Source organism: Barbus barbus, assembly GCF_936440315.1.
Source record: "Barbus barbus genome assembly, chromosome: 35".
Lineage (NCBI taxonomy): Eukaryota > Metazoa > Chordata > Actinopteri > Cypriniformes > Cyprinidae > Barbus > Barbus barbus.
Genome location: NC_136763.1, coordinates 16,348,112 through 16,370,546, shown reverse-complemented (window position 1 = coordinate 16,370,546; position 22,435 = coordinate 16,348,112). Strand labels below are relative to the sequence as shown.

The window sequence follows — 22,435 nt, the reverse complement described above, 5'->3', positions numbered from 1 at the left end:
ACGTGTTTATCTGAAAAACAATGCTACAGTAAGTTATTCTCCTTTGAAAAATGTGAAATTCTCCTCTGTTTTGGTCTGAGTAACCCGCCCACTGCCAGTTTACCCAATTGTATTTTGGCACCCCTGGTTGCCAGTTGGTGGAAAACACAGCGTATTTCAGTTCAGTCATGGAAGCTGCCAAAGGAAATGGGTCAGTTCCTGTTGGTGTAATCAATCTGTCAACCTGTGTGTATGTCAAGTCTGAGGAGGAGGGACCAGGTGGAAAAAAACCCTCTCCAATATTTTGAATTTGGACTGCTATACTTAGTTAAGTACTTAGTGCAGTACTTAGTCAATCCTACATACAGCGCCTTTAAAAAAGTAAAATGAAAAAATCTCCAGCATCAGCCACCATACAAATATTGCCATATATAAATAAGGGCTGGCAGTTTAATGCCACTTAATTAATTAGTTATGAAAAAATAACGCAATTAAAATATTTTGCAGCTAACGCACTAGCCCCGCCCCCAGACTTGTATCATCTTACAGTGCATACAGTTGACTGTTGACAAATATGATGCAGGATATGATGCAACAACTCCATATATGCATAGTATGTCTCATATCACTCATGGCTTTTTGTCTCATATTTATTTGATAAGCGATGTCACACGAACAGCGGATGCAATGTGATCTAATACAACAGTTCAGTAAATAAGAAGTTGATATTATGTTATATTTTAAACACAATATTGTGTGTTTTTGTTCAACTTTGCCAATGAAAATATTACCTATAAAGCCAAAGCAGAACTGTTGTGCGTCTCAGAGCAACACGGTGTTTAGTTTCTGAATGAATCAGTGAACCAATGATTCAAAGGCCCATTCATAGAGAGTGTTTACTTAATTCCTGAATGAATCAGCCGTTTGAACGAATCGACTCATAAATACATTTACCACCACCTGCTGGTAGTTTTAGTTTCTTTTTTAGAGTATCATTTCATTTATTTAAAAAAAAAAAAAACATTAAAGGGATAGTTCACCAAAAATAAATGAATGAATAATTTCTGTCATCATTTACTCACCCTCATGTTCTTTCAAACCTGAATGATGTACTTTTGCACAACTTAAAAGAAGGTATTTTGAAGACTGTTGGTAACGAAGCTGTTTTGGTTACCAGTAACTTTCAGTAACTTTCAACAAAAAATACTGAGATGTTTCTCAGATTATCTTCTTTTATGTTCCATACTTTATGTTAGGCCATTGTAGCCTAAACATTTAACACAATAATAGCTTTAAAAGATCTTTCGGAGGTATTTTCAAGGCCAAATTTAGTTTGCGATAAATTAGATATATATCAAATGTAAAAAAAAAATCAAATACAGAGGAGTATTAGACATTTTGTACTGCCTAATATTTAATGTGCGTGTATGTATAAAAATTGCCTCAAATCTTTATTGACCAATACCGATTACATTTAATGTCTAACATTGGTGGATGTATATTCCATGTATATCTAAAATGTTTCCACCAATACTTACAAATAAAAAATGTAAAAACAAAAATGAATCTATCAGCCAGTAAGCAACATTGACTGTCAAAACAGTGGGAAATAGGGCACCGTATGTCCTGTTTCTCTCGTATGTCCTCACATGAGCTCTGGTGTAATTGAGGAATGTGTGAGCAGATGAGTGGACAGCTGTCAGGGGAAGATAAAGAGGGTTTCCGCGGGTGTTGGGGAAAGGGGAGCATCTGATGGAGGGCCTCGCTACAGCAACCCCACTGGCTGAATTGCCTGGCTGCTTTATAATTGTGTGAGAGGGGCGCTTCCAACAGCTCTGTCATTACTCAACCGACCGGGCCTGGCCCGGCCCAGCAAGGGAGCTGCCTGCCTCCTTCCCTCCCTCTTGCTCTTTTCCCGTTCTGCACTCCTTTCCTCCTCTGTTCCTGTTCTTTCCTGTCTTGTGTTTGGTGCGGAGCTGTTAGCCCACCGTTTGAGGGGGAAACCATTACCTCTCATCAATCCCCCAGCTCTCCTCAGGGTGCTCTCTATTGTTATGGTGACCCACTAGTAGCTTTTTGCGCATTCTGGTTTTTTCCCTTTCTTTTTTCCCCCCTCTTTTTGTCACAATGGGGTCCACTTTGCTGCAGTGCATATCATGTAGCTCCAGATATCCTGTAAAGTGTGTGTGTTAAAGGGCAAGGGAGCATTATAATGACTGTGAGGACTTCATAATTGTACTGTCTCAAGGCCTTTTATCAAGAATGAGTTTTGCCTATTTAGTCACATCAATGTCATACCGTGCTATATGTCTCCATTTTGTCTAAACCACGACAGCACCCTCACCTTCCTGCGCTCCCCATAAAAGCCCTTGCTTACATTACATCAGGGTAAAAGGCTTGTCATTTAGATAAGATAATCAACATGCTTCAAGGGCAATTTGCAACGCAGAGAAAAGAAAGAATACATGGTAATTACACAGAAAGCCTAGCAGTAAGAGTCTGTAGAAGAGCCTATAATTTTCTCTTTAGAGGCTTTTTACAAGGGCCATTTGCTCTAATGCTTATTTAACTGATGACTTTGGAAGTTAATCTAATTAAGGAGCTGAGGCTTCAGTTTTTTTTTTTTTTTTTTTTTATTTGATTGCCTCTTTACCCTCATGGATTTAAGTAAATATGTCTAAAACACTTACACACACCAAAAAAAACCTCTCCAAAATACCTTTTCTGTGTGCAGAAAAAGATCTTGATTTTTGTGGAAAATATGTTCTGTGTTCCCATCTCATTTTTTGAAAGAAATTTCCCCCTCATCTGTCTGTCTTTTTTTGTAATCGTTGAAAAGAAGCTGAATCTTATTATATATTATAATTACTGGCTAATGGTCATCAAGGGGTAAAAAGTGGAAAAGCATAAGATTTCTGAACAGAATATAAATTTAAATCAGTTCTGTTTGTTGCTTGTATAGTTTAATTTATTCAATATTTTAAATTTTATATGGTACTTTAATGTGTTAGGGGCAATGAAACGTTTAGCTTAGCCTGAGCTTCTTAATTGTAGCTTTGATTGAAGTTTATGTAATATTGTATTTGTGTATATTTTCATTTTTGCACAAAAGTTAGAAAGTGGTTAGTGCAAGATCAAATAATAATTAATCGTAATTAATCCCTGTAAATCATAATTAATCCCTAAAGCAGTTAAACAAGCTGAAACCCTTTATACACCATTAACATGAAAATATAAATGACTAGGATTCTCGAATAAGTATGACTGTAATTTGAGTATTTGCTGCTCAAATTTTGGCAAAGTCAGATTTTGGGTGAGGTTGAAGGTTCAAATCAAACCTTCCTTACCGACTGCATTCATGTGTCATGTCTTCCACTGTTGACCTCACTTGTGACTGATGTGCTTGTGATTTTCAGGTGTGCATTGCTGAAATGAGTATTTCTTCAAATATGTGCATATTTACTGTTTGTCAAAGGTGATGTATCTCATATGTGCCACTGATGTACGTGTGTGTGTGTTTCTGCATCCACAGAGGGAGGAACATGTGAGGTCATTGCAGCACACCGATGTTGCAACAAGAACCGTATTGAGGAGCGTTCCCAGACCGTCAAGTGCTCGTGTTTACCGGGAAAAGTGGCAGGAACAACACGGAACAAACCCTCCTGTGTAGACGGTAGGAATCCGGATCTGACTTCACAGCATCATCACAGTCAAAAATATCACCTTAACCAAAATGAAGCACCATTTAAGTGCAAAATCATGTTTGGATGCCTTTTTCATGATCGGATGTAAGACATTTTAGGGAAATGTTATGAAAAAATAAAAAACTTTCTCCAAGGAAAGTATCTCATAATATCTGAAATTATCTGACATTTAGGTCTGAGTAAAATGGACTAAAATAAATGGCATCTCAAAACAGGCTAAAGGATATTTTTGTAAAAAGACAAAATTATGACACAAAAAAATTAACATTGATCCAAACTGCATAAATCACAACCTTGTTGTTCCTTTTTCTTTTTGAAGCTGCAGCAGGTGTGAAAAGTGCTTTGACAATTCCTGTGTGAGTGTTCGAATATGCAAAAACGAATGCCCATTATAAGTTTAGACAAGCATAATTTGGAATAACAGACTTTCAAAGCTTTCCTCAGATGACATTTCGCTTCAGCTGTCACCTTGATTTTAGAGGATTTATTCAAATTTGATGCAAATGCCAAGGGGCCCACATGACCTCTCCACTAAATCAAGATAACCCTGTGCTAACACATAAATAAACAAATATTTAGAAGAAATATATGTACATATACTTTTCTTTGTGTGTCACGATTCGAGCTCAACCTAATCTTTAAACCTGAGGCTCAAGATGTAACACACATATGTATGTATGAATGTTTCTATGTTGTATGTATATGTCTCACTTATTCTACTATATATACTGTATATATATGATGAGTTTTTGGCTCAAGTCACACCAGAAGTGTTAAAATGGGATTAGGACTTGGCTTTCTGCAGACCAGTCAAGTTCTTCCACACTGACTGAATCAATCATTTATTTTTGAACCTTGCCTTATACACAGAGGCATTGTCATGTTAGAATAGAAAAGGGTCCTGTACAAACTGTTGCTACAATAATTAGAAGCACACATTTCCCTAGAATATTACTACATGCTTAAACATTAAGATTTGTACTCATGGAAATTACTAAAGTAGTCAAACCTGTTCATTAGAAGGGGGTGACCCAATACTTTTGGCTCACTTTTGTGTATATAGTGAAAGAGACGGAAGTGAAAGAGACGTGACGTGTGGCCAAGTATTGTGACCCATACTCGGGAATTTGTGCTCTGCATTTAACCCATTCAAGTGTACACACACAGCAGTGGGCAGCCAATGCTGCGGCACCCAGGGAGCAATTGGGGCTTCGGTGCCTTGCTCAAGGGTCTCATCTCAGTCGTGGTATTGAGGTGGAGAGAGCACTGGTTATTCACTCCCCACACCTACAAGACTCGAACACGCGACCGTCGGGTTACAAGTTGACTCCTTATCCATTAGGCCACGACTGCCCCCCCCCCCCCCCCCCCCCCCCCTCTATTTGGCGACAGTAAAGTAGTATTGCACTTGAGTTCCCTTTCATCAGAACAATACAAAACTGTTAAACTTTGAAAGGTCACTTTTTTTACGCTACATCACTTTCTCTATTCCTCACAAGTCTTTTCAAGCTTCAGATTCTACTCGTTTGTCTTTTGAATACTTTCAATACAGTGATTTCACCGCCCTGATCCACAACAGATCGTACTGAAAGCCAAACTCTAGGTGGTACAATGCACTAGAACTGGAGCCGTGTATCTCTTCGCAGCATACTGATGTGATCTGTGTAATAGCATAAAGAAGGATTTACACTTCATGCCTCTATGGCGTATCCTGCAGAGAGGACCAGGTCCCACACATCTGCTAATGTATCAATCAAGCCAGGCAGCTTGTTATGTGGGCAGGTGAGATAAAGAACGAAGTTGACAGACCACTGGGCAGTGATGTGTGAGGGGTTGAGTGTCTGGATACATTCACCATCTACATATGGTCATACATATGAGTCACCTCATTATAAATATGCATCCTTTGTGTGTGTGATAAGAGTAGGATTTGGATTAGCACATGTTAAGGGTGACGTTTTGACTATGGTTGTCCTGATGGTAGCTTTGGTACAGAATGCTCTTAAGTCAGGTCAATACACCAGTCAAACACTGCATCCAAATGTGACTACTTCATACTATATAGTAGGTTTAAAGCAGTATGTGAAATACATTTTATGTTCAATTTCATGAAACAGACTCAAACAGTGGACGAAAAGTACCCAGATGAGCTATTGATTCTGGTTCTGAAGTATACACTTTACTATACTAAGAGGCAGTGAAGCAATGTACAGTAGGTCACATGACAGGGCCAACTTGGCGCATATTGCATGTGTATGATGTAGGTATTATGAGAAATCATGTCTTTATTAACTAATAGATAAACACAGCTGACATTATGTTGAACTTGTAACCCGAAGGTCGCGGGTTCGAGTCTCCGGTCCAGCAGGGATTGTAGGTGGGGGGAGTGAATGACCAGCGCTCTCCACCTTCAATACCACAACTGAGATGAGACCCTTGAGCAAGGCACCGAACCCCCAACTGCTCCCTGGGCGCTGCAGCATTGGCTGCCCACTGCTCCGGGTGTGTGTGTGTTTGTTCAGTTCTCACTGCTGTGTGTGTGCACCTGGATGGGTTAAATGCAGAGCAAAAATTCCAAGTATGGGCCACCATAGTTGGCCACACGTCACTTCGCTTTTTTTTTTAGTGCATTATAAAACAAATTGAACATTGTTTCAAAAACTGAAATATCTGGACTTTAACACTTACATACTCTGATTGCATTCATACTACACAGATGCTTACTATAAAAAACAGTCACAAAGTTCCTCATCAAATACAGTATATACTTACTCAGACGGAGGCCTCTCATTATGAAATTGAACTAGCAACGGATTGGGCTGTTTCTGAGAAATTGGAGTTACACAGAGACAGCAGGATTATGTGATATTGCTTTTTATTTAGTTAATATTGAGTAGCTTTAATTTTGCCAGTTACTTTTCTGTTCAAGCACCAATGAAAATACTTCCAAAAGAAGTTAAGCACAGCCAAATGTTACAGTACGCATCTCTAAACAACTCGTTGTGTTTTGTTCCTGAATTATTTTTTATCAAATCGGTCGAGTGAGTGAGTGAGAATTATTCATCAAGGCTGTCTCTGCGTCTAAATAAGCCTACTTCCCTACTATATAATATTAGGCAAAACAGTAAGCGAAAACTACTACTGGTGAGATTCCGAAATCTGATGGACACGTTCTATCTTGATGCCATAAGAGAGGATTTGTGAATCTGCCATAAGTCACATGACAATGACAACATGGTAGATTTACTGCAGTATATCCTGACGTCATTCATAATCCATACAATTATACTATATAGAACACTTTTTTTTAACCTGTTAACCTTCGCCCCCCATTTTGGGCCTCACAGGTGAAAATAACCTACCTAAATTAAAACGGTAGCAGTTCCTGACAAAGTGTGCTACACAAACAAATTAGGTATATTTGGAAAGAAGACACTCTAGGCTTTACTATCCATCATCCAGAGTTGATAATGCTCAAAAAGATAAGTTATAGACACTGACGTGCCTTGAAAAATGTTTTTCCACACTGAATGTTTTTTTATTTCATATACAAATACATGAAATAAGTCCTGGAGCAATCCAGAAAAGTAATGGATTGAAAGCCACATGTCTCATGAGTTCATATTTCAAATTTGAAGAAGATACCATGAAAAATGAGATTCCTGCAATATTTTTTTCTGAAACTATTTATAGTCCTCCCACCCCCCCTGTTTGAGGAAAAATAACCACCAAATGGATTGCAGAATTATACAAACTATTTTAGTCATTATACATGTTCCTGCATAGTTTTTCAATTATAAAATAATAGACAGAATTTTAGACATCATATAAGTGATTTATTTGAGCACTAAAAAATACAAAAATAATTGAGTGAAAAAAAATAGAAAAAAATGCTTTGTATATAGTATGCATGTATATATTCTGATTGCCAGACATAAACTGATATTGGCAAACATGGTCATACAGTCAGTAATCACACGCTGATGTGCGTCCATACAGATGATAATCATACAGATGGGCCATATAATCAATAATAGCTGATCATTGAATCACAATGATAGCCGTCATAGAGTCGCTAATAAACACGCTGATGTGCGTCCATATATATGATAATCATGCAGATACGGCCACATTCCCCTCACAATACACACACACACATATAAAAAATGTAGAAGAAAATAAAAGAAAGTTTTCAGATCGCTAATTTACACCCCGCTCCGATGACAGCTGCGTCACAGCGTGCGTCAAATTCAAATAATCTATATTCCGCTTTTCTGAGACTTTTTTTCCGTGGACGGTCTCATTCTGTTTGTAAAACTGTATGCTACAACACAGTGTTGTTTTTTACCACCAAGACACTGTTTTTGAGTGTAATTTATTCCATAACGGACGCGAACAATAACTCTCCCGAAGAAATTAAATGTAAACAAAGGAATATTCATCCTTATTGCAACGTTATTGTTTCGTTGGACTAAAAGTGCTCACTGGGATGTTGTTCTGTGGACCCTTACCTCTCTAACTAAACTGGGATTTCAGCAGTGGACGCGTTTGTGGCTCGTTATTACAATGATAATGGTACGTACCGGTTTTTTAATCTGCATGTTTTGATGTGTACTGCTTACACAAATGTAGCAAATACATTCCTTATAAGCTTTCCATCGAAAAACAGCGATCTATCGTCGATGCTTGAGGCTTAGACCTTCAGAATGATATATAGTTTGTCAAGATTAATGATATTCTTTCACGTTAAATTCATTCATAAACATTAAACTAGTGGGGAAAAAAACGCTTCAGTGCGCCGTCGCTCTGGCAAACGTTAACAGGTTAATGGTTGTGAAGTAAGTACTTACTGTAGTACCTACTCAGTCAGTATGCGATTCCAGACAGTTACTGAAACTCTTATTTCTTCTTATGAGCCGTAAATTCCTGTAATTACTTTCTTATTTTGAAATGAAGCATCCAACATCAACAAATGTGACGCCTTTCTAAATGAGAGCATATATCAGCAAAAGTAGCACAATGTCAAGTAGTATCATAATACACATGTTGTTTGCATGTTTTGTTTCTTATACAGTTGCAAGTCAAGATGTCGTGGGTAGCTCATTCATATTCATCTTTTCTTTTACAGTTTACAAATGACAATGCAATGATTGTCTTGTTAAGAGAACCTGCATCTCATTTTTGTACAAGGCACATCACCAACCACTCATTATGTGAATTATATTATTTAATTCTATCATGTGACATGACAAATGATTCATTTGTACTTATTGCTGACATTTTATGCTATTTCAGAAATATATTTGATTCAAATTACAATTTAATTTTATTTTTAACCTATTAAGGAATTAAGGAATAGCAAAAAAAATGGTGTTCCAGAAATGAGCTACATGCAAGACTTGTTTTTAAGTGTTTTATGCCACATTGATGCTAAACCTATTTGCATTATGTTGTCTGAACACGAACCTGTGTATCACGTCTGGTCTTTGATGAATAATAATATTATGTTGGTTTACACAGAGTAATGCACATAAACAGCTGCGGGAAAGTTCGAGTGAGCATATATGCTGATTAATGAAGCCTTGTTATGTTTATTCTCCATGAAATCGAGACAATCGAGTGATTATACAGATGTGGAGGAAGTTCCCGCTTCCCTCATGTACTCTGGCCTGGATATACACTCATCTTCTGCTTGATAATAATACTGTCTTTATGAGTAACGACTCTGTCAGCTGAGCCTGACGGAGACCTGAGGGAGGACCTGCGGGGACAGACTCAAACACACTGCTACTGTCACACACACGAGCGCGCTTATGCACATAGTCACACCCCACACACATTTAAAGCACATACACTGTTTGTCACACCTTTCTCTCTCTATTACACACACACTCACACAATTTGTGTCGCCCTTCTAAAATCTGTCAGCGAGTGTGCATGGGGTTCACATCCTTCATATGTGCCAAAGAGAGAGTGGCTACATTTGGAGAGCCGTCGCCCTCCTGTCATCTGACTTTTTAAAAGTCGTTTAGGCAGGTTTATTAATGGAATAACAAAAACATACATTCTCCTTCTCTTTACACTTGAAGGGTAAACAAACAAAAAAATATGAAATTGTTTGTGCTGAAAAGCTTAATATGTTTAATAGATCTAATTCAAACAGGCAGGGAAGCAACAAATTAACTAATTTTGTTTAATTCTTGCTATTTAATCAACATCCTAATCTGGTTTGCTGTAGTTAACTGCTCTGTTTCCTGGTAGAGTTTCTTGGTTTAGAGGTGTTTTGGGCTTTTTTTAATTATAATATAAATTTATATTTTAATAATAGCTGATTAAAGTGTTTGTTTGGATGTTGGAGTTGTGTTCTGAAAAACTTATATATATATATATATATATATATATATATATATATATATATATATATATATATATATATAATTCAAACAGGCATGGCAGCCACAAATTACCTTAATTTCTTTCATTTGCTAGTAATATTTAGTTATATTTGTGTTAAATTTCTGTAACTTCTTAATGAAAAAAATATCTTCAACCAACCAAAGCTGGTCTTAAGTGGTCTGTTGGCTCTTTGGCATTTTTCTCCAGCTAAATCCAGCAAACCAATTTCAAAATGGATAAAGCAATTTCATTAAATAGATGTGTTAAAATTTTATTTTATTAGAAGTGCTCTTCTCATCATGGGAAGAAGCTTCCTAATAATATATTTATATGTATTAAGAAATTACCACCTTTCACCACCTGAAGGGTAAGCAATCAAAAAATATGAAGAGAGACAACAATTTGCTAATTAGGCTGCTTATGTATTAAATCTCTGTAACTTAAACTTTAAAACTTAAACCAACCTATGGTTATTTCCCCAGGCTAAACACAAGCTTGTCTAGGGTGGGAGACCATCTTAAACCAGCTAAGTCCAGCAAACCATTCTAGAGTGGTTAAACGGTTTTTATTTCAACAGGACTTTTGCTGTTTACATGTAGGCCTATGTCAAATCAGAAATACAATCTGACTTCAGCTACCATTATCACGCAACAACAGTTTTTTGGGCACTAGTCTAACTAATACAAGCTTTAGAAAGGGGATAATAATTCGATATCATTTACACAGTACAATCATGCAACTTTATATCAAAGATCTTTTTTGTTTTGTTTTTTGGACATTGCATTGAAAATCCAATTAGTTCAAAATTCTCATAGGAACGATGCTTCTTTTATCAAAACATTACTAACTTTTTCCACCTGAAGGGTAAACAAACCTAAAATATTGAGTTATCTGTGCTGAAAATGTTAATAATATCTGGGCTTAATATATTTAATTCGAACAGGCGGCGAAGACACAGATTAGCTAATTTTGTGTTAGATTGGAGAATGATTGTTTTGGGAGATATGTAGCTGTGTGTATAGAGACAGTGGCACAGTTAGTGGAAGTGTGCTGTCAGATTATCCCAGCATGGGAATTGATTATTAGCTTTGACAAGAAGAACTACGTCCCAGTTATGTCAGGCCCAACAAGACTCTTAGTAAAGAACATCCCTTTTAACATGTCAAATGCAGGGCTTATTCACCACATACACACATATGGGGCTGTTCACACACATAGGGATTAAATAACCCAGTTTTAGACCCGATTTTGCAGGGTCATAAGCACAAAAAAAGCACACTAAGAAATGTTTCATCTTTCGCTAATGCTAATATTGTCTGAAACTCCACTGCCTTTCCCACTTTTACATCTGTTCTGTTTTTCAAGCTGTTTTCTGTCCTCTTTCCTCGTCTCTCTGTGTCGTGCAGACATTCACACACACACACACACACACCCTTTCCGTAACCATCACTGATGTAGAATGAGCCCTTCTGTTTTGCTGGGGGCTGTTAATGCAGAGCATGACAGGTTGTCATGGTGCATTTGATAGAAGCCCTGCGGAACACACACACAACCAGATACACTTCAAGTGAGCAAAATGACTTCATAAACATAGCTGATCAACACCCACTAAAAGAAAAAAAATATGCATGAGATTATGTATGTATGCTTCTCCAGACATGCGCAATAAGATTGCAAGACTGCATGCACGAGCCCAATCAGGAGCAGTGATGTGTGCCACCATGAAAACCAGCAAGGGCATTGCGGGATGCAAGCTTTTTAATTACCATTATGTGTAACTTCATAATTAGAACCACTCTCATAATGTTTCCACATTTGCATATTTTGTCTGTTTGTTTAATCGCAATTAAACTCTGCCCCAGTTCTGAAGATTAATTGCATATTTATGGTGTCATTCGCTTCTCACCTTAATAATGATGTTTTAACACAGCGCTTAGTGCTCATCTGAGGCAGAGGCGGTATTGTGACTGCTAGGCGTCCGATGGAAGTCTGAAATAATGAACATCAGTGGCACCCTGCAAGGACAGAGCTGTCAGAATCCATGAGCACACAGTTCTCTGAGCACCTGGGCAGAAGAACTCTGAAACAGCTCTACCTGTGAGTCAGGTGCCTGCAGAGAGGACGGGTCAGGATTAGAGCAACTCTGCACCAATAAACACAGCCTTTCATTTTTCCACTTGCTTGCTCTTTCTAGATCTCTCTCTCTCTCACACACTCTCTCTCTCTCTCTCTCTTTCTCTCTCTTAATAGACTTTATTCCTCTTAATTGTGACCATAAATCACAATTGTGGCATTATAGCTCACAAGTTATTCACAATGCGAATTTATATCTTTCTAATGAATAGGTCTTGAGCAATTGCCACTTTGTATATCAAAATTGTGATGGTATATCAAACAATTTAGATTTTTCTTCACAACTGCAGGCTTATATCTCCCAAATTTGAACTTATTTCTCACAAATGCAAGTATTTTTCACAATAGTGACTTTATATGTCATAGTTGTGACTTTTTACCTTTTTACTGCAATGTTATTTTCACAGTTGTGTCATTATATTTCACAATTGCAACTTTATATATTACATTTGGGAATTTATATGACAAAATTTGCGGATATTGCAATTGCCATTTTACTGTATCACAATTTCAACTTTTTTCAAAATTGCAAGTTTGTGTCTTACAAATACAACCTCATATTTAACAACTGTGACTTTATATATCACAGTTTGAACCTTTTTTATCTCAGTTTTGACAATAACACTTGCAACTTTGTCTCACAGAGACAAAATTTTACATTTTATTGTGACCTTTTTTCAGAGCTGTGACATTATTTTTCAGAATTTGCAACTTTAAATATTACAATTGGGCTTTTATGCATCAACATTTTATATTGATATTACTATTACTATAACCGTTGCAACTTCTTTACTCTTGCAACTTTATATCTCAACTGCAATTTTTTTATCTTGTAATTGCAACCTCAATTGTGACAAAATTATGATTTTATATCTCACAATGTGATTTTCTGGACCCTCCAGAATGAGAATGTCCTTTCCCTAATACTACTTGCAGCTGACTAGCAACTAACAAATCATGGTTGTAACTAAAACCTTCTGAGGCTGTTGAGGGATGAGTATTTCAATATGCCCTATCCACACTTTCCATGACAGTATGAAGCAGAAAAATACAGGAAAGAAAACTGCACAAACAAATTCACAGGATAGTTTACCAGCAAGTATCAAAACAAGTCTCATTCATGTGTTGAGAATCTTCTGAGCCTGTATATAATCAGGCATTGTTTTGTGCATTTATTGAGAGCTGTGGACAGTTTGTCAGCATATTTGACCACACAATGCACTCAACATATAACACCACAGCTGAGTCAAGTGTTCCACACATACACACACATATGGTGAAGCTCACTTTGAAGAAAGGCTGAGGACTCTGAGGTCTATTCATTAAGAGTGGAGAGCTTTGACAGGGTCATGATTGAGAGGCCTTATGCTGCACTTTGAATGTCTAATCAAGCCACACTTCTTCCTCTGTGTAAAACACTGACTAATGGCGACTAACGGCACTCCATCCCTTCCGAGGTCAGCCTTCTCTGACCCTCAGATGGAGACCTGATCTCGGCTCCCCGTTAATTACACCCCAGGTTCATTAGAGCTTTTCGGCTCGCCCTCTGACCTTATCCGGCTTTATTGCGACCGTTACCTGTGCCTACTCAAAAAAGAAAACAGTCGTTCCATCCTCACTAAGAGCTCAGCAAAGGCCTTATTTAATCAATCAGGTCATTAACAGACCGTTTCTCTGGGCGGGCAGAGAAAGAATGAGTGGCTGAAGTGGATTTAAAGAGTGAGTTCATTCTTCACTTTGATGACGTTGAGGACAGCAGGGGGTGGGGCCAGAGGGGGCAGGCCATTATCTGCACTGATGTATCGATCCAGACCCCGGCTCTGTGAATTAACACCTGCAAGAAAAGCACGAGAATTTAAAGTGTAATTGCTTAGCGCTCTTAATCTCGACTGGAAGTGATCGATTGAGTGACGTTGGGAAAACATGGTGTGCTGCTGAATCCATCCTGGTGTTCCAGTCCCAGGTGTTTTCATATAAAATTCAAAGCTAGATGGGTGTGCCAAAATGAGGTGCTGTAATTGCCATTATTATTTGGGTGTAATACTTTACAGCTGGATATATTTTACACTTATAATTAATTCCATTTTTATTTCACATCTTTAATGAAACCATGCCATTAAATTTCATACACAAACAGTAACATGATTGTGAATGTATTATCTTAGTTTTACTTTTAATATTCACAATATTTCTTTTTTTTTAAATAAGCTTTATTAATATTTAAAAACTGTATAAATGTATTTATATGATAATTATGTAACATTTAAGAATATTAAAATCTAAAATATTGATTGATTTATTTTTATTTATTTTTTGCTAATTTATTTATATTTAGGTATTCCTGGTGTCCTAGGAAAAGTTTGTTATATAAGAAAAAAAAATTCTTCAGTGAAACCATGTAACCATGCCATGTGTTGAATTTCTTCTTATGGTTCCTCAAGGTGCTTCCTTCCACAGATGATTGACGGATACTTTGTCACTCTCAGTTTTGCTTTTGAATGACCCTGTGTATATGCGTGTGTGTGTGTGGAAGCGTCACCTCTGCATCAGTGATAGGCAACACAGTGTGATGTTAATGACAGACTCTTTGACAGCTTGATTTATTTCATCCCGGGCGACAGACAACATTATCTGATACCTGACAGTGCTGCCAACCCGCGTGCTGCTCTGGGTCACGGATCTACAAGCACGTCACAAGGTCCACACCTGCTCCCAATAATCCAGTACTTATGATGATCAAGGACCTTCGGCAAACACAACCACAAGCCATTACAACACAAACCAGAAAAACTGAAATTTAAATCAACATACCTCTACCTACACTTCTGCTCGGCAGCGACTCTAAGAAGAAAGATGGCCAGGAAAATGAGACCTGGGCTCCATGGGTCCTGCTTTGCTCCAATAATCCACTTTTTCTTGCCCTCTCTTGGGAGGAAACACCATCCTGCTGAGGCTACGATGGCAAAAAAGTTGCTGAAGTTGTGACTTTTTGATGGCCGGGAGGACCCAGAAGAGGGCGAGATGCCGGAGGGGACCATATAAGGATCAAGGCCCGGTGAGAAAGGCCTGTCTTCAGGCTGAGAAGGTCACCTGAACGGGGTCTGGCGTGAATCCAGACAGATAAAAGTCTGAGAGCAAAAGCACTGACCCTGGTGTCCTCTCTCGTGAGCTCTCTTCTGCTTGCCAAGTTTGCGATGGAAAGAGAGAGAGCAGGCCATCTGTCAGACGGGTCAAAAGCTGGTGCGGCAGACATCAGACCATTTGTCTCACTTTGACTCTGCTGTATCCACACATTTAAGGACTGGCAGTGAGTGCTGGAAGTGGAAAATATTTACAAAGACAGAAACTGCCCAAGCAACAGCTGGATACACCTGGTTCTGGATGAACCAATAAATCTGTTGAGTGAATAATTCAGTGACTCATTTATAAAATCATACACTCATGATATATGACCCCAAGTGTTCAAGCAGGCATGAAGAATGCAACTGTGTAGAAGTAGAACATTTGATTACCTGATGGAACACAAAACATAGTGTTGTAAAAATGCTACAGTTTTTACAGAGCACATTTAGCTATTCAATAATTTACACTTAAAAATAAACTAATCTCTGTTCAGAAGTCTCTATTTATCACATGGCACAACTGTTGTGCTTCACTGATAAAGCAGTTGCAAACAAAATACATGCTCATCTCTGCATCATTAAATGTGCAACACTTTGTTTTACTGACAAATGAAATGTTAGTTATAGAGATGTAGTGTATGTTAAGGACATGTCAGCTTTGCCATTTTTCAGACTTTTCAAGCAGTCTTGCACACTTTCTTGTTGCATGCAATCGCTTTGATGACCGCAAGTGTTGGTATTGGGACAGGTCGTCACTTGTATTGTTACTTAAATAAATCAATGTTTTGGAATGAATCAGTGCGTGATTCAAAGACACTACATGTTTCATTTGTGAATGAATTAGTGTCTTTGAAAGAATCAATTGAATGAATGATTCAGTGACTCATTTGTAAAGTCATTGTTTCCCCCTACTGACTAATCGATGTAGCCTGTGGAAAGAGTCGCCACGCTATATCAGCACTTTTGGAACATGTTCAGCCAATCAAATCCGAGGACCAAAACTAACTGATGTGTAGTCAAATGTATATCTAGCAGTCTTAAAGTACAGGTGTTGTCCTAAATATATAGCTACATTCTGCTCAGACAGTACAAGCCTGAATGCCCTGAAAACAATTCTTTTTTTTGTACAAAAAAGTCTCACATTTCATACTCGCTGTTAGGCCAGAGTTTTAATCTGGGCTTCAGTGATTCCGTCATTGCTCTGTTCCGTGGAATTGATTTCTTTTTCTCTTTTTTTGCCTTTTTGCAGGTATTCAACATTTTTCAAATGGCTTCAACATTTAGAGAGTGTGTGAATATCAATCCTTCACTGCCTTGTAATAAAAAAAAGGCTTGTTGGTTCCTCTCGATGTATGAGCTCAGGAGCAGTAAATTTGAGAACAAGCACCCTGTGGCAAAACACCTGTGCAGTATCTGCTCTCAAAAGAATGCAACATTTCATGTAAAGTGTGTCATTCTGCGTTTCAGATCTATTTTTCACAGTTTCACCGAGTTTGACCACTCAGGTGGGTGTTTTCATTAGTTTTTTCGAAACATGTCATGTACTGTATTTTGAAGACGGACTATGATATCAAAACGAATATCTCATCTCCTCCGTGGATGACTAACTGCAGGCATTCGTCCTGTACAGCAACACAATTGCAATGTATCTTTAACCTAGGAAGAACACAGAAACACCCCTGCTGACCGCTAATTGCTTTGTGATTAAGATGGTACACAGTAAAACTGAGCTGGACAGAAAAGTGGAAGGTAAAGGAACAGGGAGAGTCTGTGGTAATCACTCTCCATCCTGTTCAGACCAGAGGGAGTTTAGTGTTTAATGAACCTTGGGCTAGAGTGTGCACCGCACATGAGAGTGAGGAATTATGGGACAGCTAACGCAGTCAGAGTTTGGGTATCTGTTGCTACAGTATCGACAGTAGGTGGTGTAGTCAAACTGTAATCTGCGTGAATGCTTTCTGACCTATAGTGGAGCTTCAGTGGGTGAAATGGATGACGATCAACAAAGGGAACAAGTGTTTTGAATAAATATGTAATTTAAGAAAAATGTCAACTGTCATTTTCAGTGGTTTTGACCCAGAAAAACATTAGCATTATGTTAGCTATACTGATTTATTCAAACATACACTGAAAAATAAAGGTGCTTAAAAGGTTCCTCACAGCGATGCCATAGAAGAACCATTTTTGGCTCCACAAAGAACCATTAAGTCAAAGATTCTTTAAAGAATCATCTCTATCTTACATTTTTATAATCTGAAGAACCTTCTTATGCCACAAAGAACCTTTTGTGAAACAGAAAGTTCATCAGATGGTAAAAGTTCTTTATGGAACCATTTAGACAAAAAAAGGTTCTTCTATAGTATCGTGAAACACCTTTATTTTTATAGTGTACATTAAATAATTGAGAAAAATATAGTTCAGTAATAATAGTAATATTTTTTCCAATTTTAGCATTATTCACTTTTCTTATGTTTTTTTTTTATTATTATTTTTTATTTTTTCACAAGCTGTGGACACTGAATGTCTTTCACAGATGGATGAACCAGTTTACTGAAATGAACCGTCCAAAAGAATCAGTTCACTTAAAGGAAAGCCTTCCTGTCACTAGTTTCTTGAGGTATATTGAACACAAGGAGTTTTATTGGCATCCTGGTTTAAACACATATTGAGGTGATACATGTCAGTAAGTTACTACTTAAGTAGCTACTTTTACTTTCCATTGACTCTCTGATTTGTATTCATGTTTACTTATTATAGTAAAGAGAGAGAAATGATCGGTTCACAGGTGCTCCGTGCTGCTGACATTTAAGGCTTGCTTTTTTCTCCACAAACATGAAGATTACTTTTTTATGTAAGTTTTATCAAATTACTGGAACTTGTATGTAACCCACTTGCACACCTATACCTACCAAAAGTGCAAACTGTGTTTCAGGCTTTTCTCAGAGAAGTGAGAAAAGTAGAATGAGGGTTTCAAAAAGACTGAAAATCAGCTGTTAAAACCTGAAAGATGGAAAGCAGTGAGTTAAGAGTCAGTTTGTGAGGAGAAAGCAGTCAGGCTCTGCTCGGATTTATCTCAGTAGTGAGCGAGGATTGCACTAAGACTTTATATTGATTATTTTTTACCTTTTTACCTTGGTGACAGACAGCAAAGATAGTGTACATGTGACCGGGGATTCTGATTTACCACCACACTGTAAAAAAAAAAAAAAAAAAAAAGTTGGGCCAACTTAAAATGTAATTTTTTTTTTTAAATAATCAGATAAAGTATCAATCACATGAAAACACAGAAACAAACTTTTATACTTTTTACCACTCGATTACATACAGCATAATGAAATCTAAGTTGGACTTTTAACCTTCAAATCCCAAACAATTTACCTCAGAAAATCCTCTTCACTGCAGCAGAACAAAAACAGTAGAAAAGATGGTTTGTTGGTGGGCAGACCTAAAAGGGATAGTTCAGCCAAACATGATGCTTTTGTCACCCTCATAATGTTCCAATATGCTTTCTTCTGTGAAATAAAATAAGATATTTTTGGATATGTGTCGGTAAAAAGTACTGTAAATAGTAACTACCTTTTTGTGTGCAGAAGAAATTAAGTCATACACTGCATGAGAGTTTTCATTTTTAAAAGATTTTTTAAGTAAGGACAGGAACATTTTTTTTGGTTATGAGGTTTTACCTCATAAACATAAAACAAAAATGAAAATTTTTTTGGTTATGAGGTAAAACCTCATAAACATAAAACAAAAATGAAAATAGGCAACATGTACATTGTGAGCTGAAAAATACACTGGATTTGACATAGATTGACTTAAATATTGTTATTATTTTTTAATCAATAGCTAAACAAGTACACTAGCAGCTAGAGGACTGTCAATGTCTGGAGGAATTGAACCTTTAAACTACTGTACACATGACCAGTGCAGTAAAAGTGATGTTTTCAAACTCTTGGTTTAAAAAAAAAAAAACCTTTATATCTTTTATACTATGTTTTATTTATAATGTGTTTTATTGCAAATATGGTCATATAAATGATTTCCCACTATGATGTTAGTGTGTTGGTTTGAAATATAAGCTACACTAAATCTATGGAAAACATTTCGAGAGCATGTTTTGTCGAGGGAAAACAGTGACTTGAGGCAGCCTCCATTTCTGTCGTCACCACGTGTCTTCCTCTCTTCCTCCTCCCTCTGTTGTGTGTAGCAGTGAATGCTCCATGACACGTACACACATAAATGCATACTCAAAACCCATGCTTATTAGAAGTGGGGTATTTTATATTCATGTTTTGCTTTTAGCCTGAGAGAAGCTCAGCAAATGTTATTCAGCGAATATTTATGTCAAAATATACTGAATGCCTTTTTAATTCAATGTAATATCAAAGTAAAATATGTGGCTTGTCACATTGCACTTAAACCTGAGTTACCACGTTACCAATTATAAACTAAACAGTGCTTGCCTTATTAAATATGCATGCGCTTTGTTCAGTCACAGAAACTTTCACATGCTTCATCAGGTACGGAAAAACTAGGCATGGCGGATTTACATGCTGACATTTCCACAGACGGACAATCAAATTAAAACCGGTCACATACTTGTTGCTTATTGAGTCAATGTTATTGACCTCATAAATATGCAAATAAGAATTGTATCCCAGGGCTTACAAAAATGCTGTGAGAAATCTTGAAACCTGAATGTCTAGGATTCATTTCCAAACTCATGATAAATTATTAACCGCATGAGACAAGATAACCCATGATTAGAATGTTTAGAATAGCCCTAGTTAACTGTTTAAAGTGCAAAAAGCCAAGAATTGTCACATTGCTAAAGATGAATTTAATAAATCAGATATAGGGTGCAAAAGAAGCATTTGATTTTATTCTCTTCTAAATCATCTGATGGCACAAAACTTACCACAACACTTTCCGTAACAAGTGTTTCACTATGCGCATGGAAATTTTTCTGAACGTTTTGAGCATGAAATTAATTTAGATATTATGCACAAAGTACATTGCACCATTACTGTTCAATAAAAACACATTTTGTTCTGCAATCATGCACTATGGGAGTAGTGTAAACCCCGCTGTACACTACCTTTAATTTGTCCATATGTTTGAAACTCTTTTTCTTGTTTGTGTGTGTGTGTATCTGCAGCCTCCATTGTGATTGGAAAGTGGTGGTGTGAGATGGAGCCGTGTCTGGAGGGAGAGGAGTGTAAGACACTACCAGACAACTCCGGCTGGATGTGTTCCTCTGGGAACAAGATCAAAACCACGAGGGTGAGGGCTCGGAACATGCTGAACATCACTTCACACACTTACAAACACACCCATATACTTCTGAACTTTCTGAGAAAAAAAAAAAAAAAAAAAAAGTTAAATGTTAAATCAAACATAAAAACAGTCATTACCGTTTAAATGATTCAGTGACAAGGAGGATTGTCTTATGAGACCAAGTGATGCATGTAACGCTGCACCTGTTTATTCCTTCTAACACGATGTGGCAGTAGTGCGTGTTCAACACATCTTCTTCATTTAGACCAAATGCAGCATTATAAAGATGCTGTGCTGAGTTCGACTTAAGAAATACGAAACTAAATAAGTGCGGGACATCAAGACACAAGTCAGACAAAAATAAACTAAACATCACAACTCTGACAGGAAGTACGAATGACACAATATTAAAACTTGATGAGCAGATCAGTATTCCCATACACCGATTCAGTAGAGAGGTGACAGACAGCAGATCTGTGAGAGTCATGTGACAGCGAACACAAGTAGATAGTGTTAAAGGGGGTTTGGTCCCTCCTTGGCATCTGCACGCGTTTAAACTATCCCAAGCCCTGCTTATCCGATGCTGGCTGGATGATTTTCGAGATTTCCCAGGTAAGATCATGCATACAAACCTAATGAGCCAGAGAAAGCATCTCTTGAATTATTAGTGTAAAAGTATTTAAACAGAATGAATAAAATAATTAATGCCCACTTGTGTCAAGCAAGAAAAGTTTACGCAAAAATGTAAATTGTTGTTAATTAGAAACTTTCAAGCTCCAAAAAAATTCAAAGAAAAGTGCTATCATCTGCTAGAGGAAATGGTAATCAGACCTTATTTACTGATTATTCATAATTCAAAGAGCAATATTCAGTGATAATCCTGCCCTAAAGCTCACGTCTAGACCAGGTTTGCATTCATTTTTGTACAAATTCAAAAATGAAATGCCATGTTTGGTTGCTACACACACAAGAATCAGTGCTGAAGCATCTTATGCACCATTTTGGATTCAGGACGATGAAAACATTGTTCAAGATGAATAATCTAAGTTAATGCTTTCTAAACATTCAGTCTTTACTTCACAAAAGCTACAGTATTATACAGAATATTGCATACAAATCATGTCGACCGCAACTTTTATGTTCTTATTTGGAGCTTGATAGCTCATTGTTTGGCAATAGCTGTGTAGCAACTTTTCTACTTTTTGGTTTGGGGCGACATGAAGGTGAGTAAATGATAACAGAAATGACATTTTATGGTGAATTTTTCCTTTATCTCTAATTGAGAATGAATAGAAAAGAACTGTAAAGAAACAACCAAATGTATCCATCTTTTGAAAGGTGGAAATTAGAGCAGAGGTAAATGGGAAAGTAAACCTGCTCCTGATATTAAACTTCCTCCCCCCCCCCCCCCCCCCCCCCCCATATCTTTCTTCCCAGAACACCCAGCCATATTCAACTTTTTAGCTCTGAGGGCCACCGAAGCTGGCTCGCCAGAAGCTCTGCGACGTCCTTCTCCTCATCAAGGTTGGCATTTTTCTATATTTTTAAACATCTTGAGCCATATGATTAGGCTTGCACATTTTAATCACTGCTCATCAACACCATTACACTACCAAACCTAATTATTGCTGAGTCAGTGTTTGTGTTTGTGAGTGTGTTTATATGCTGCGGATGATTAAAAAGCCACAAATATATTCCTCCTCCAGTGTCTATTCTACCGTCAGCGTAATTTATAAGTGTGCGCACACACGAACATAATGAAAAATGTGAACGCGGCAGTCGGCGCAGTAATTACCGAATAGAAACCGATGAAGTAACAGATGC

At 37.4% G+C, this 22,435-nt stretch overlaps 1 protein-coding gene across 1 annotated transcript in view; it reads left to right on the top strand.

Annotated features, from left to right (window-relative positions):
- Positions 1–22,135, top strand: part of LOC306854667 (chemokine-like protein TAFA-1) — a 159,113-nt gene extending 136,978 nt beyond the window's left edge. The window contains exons 3-5 of the mRNA XM_079392863.1: positions 3,512–3,652; positions 20,493–20,617; positions 22,049–22,135. Of these exons, the coding sequence (XP_079248989.1) occupies positions 3,512–3,652; positions 20,493–20,617; positions 22,049–22,075 (293 nt within the window). The 3' untranslated portion in view covers positions 22,076–22,135. The remainder of the gene's footprint in view (positions 1–3,511; positions 3,653–20,492; positions 20,618–22,048) is intronic.
- Positions 22,136–22,435: the final 300 nt, after the last annotated feature.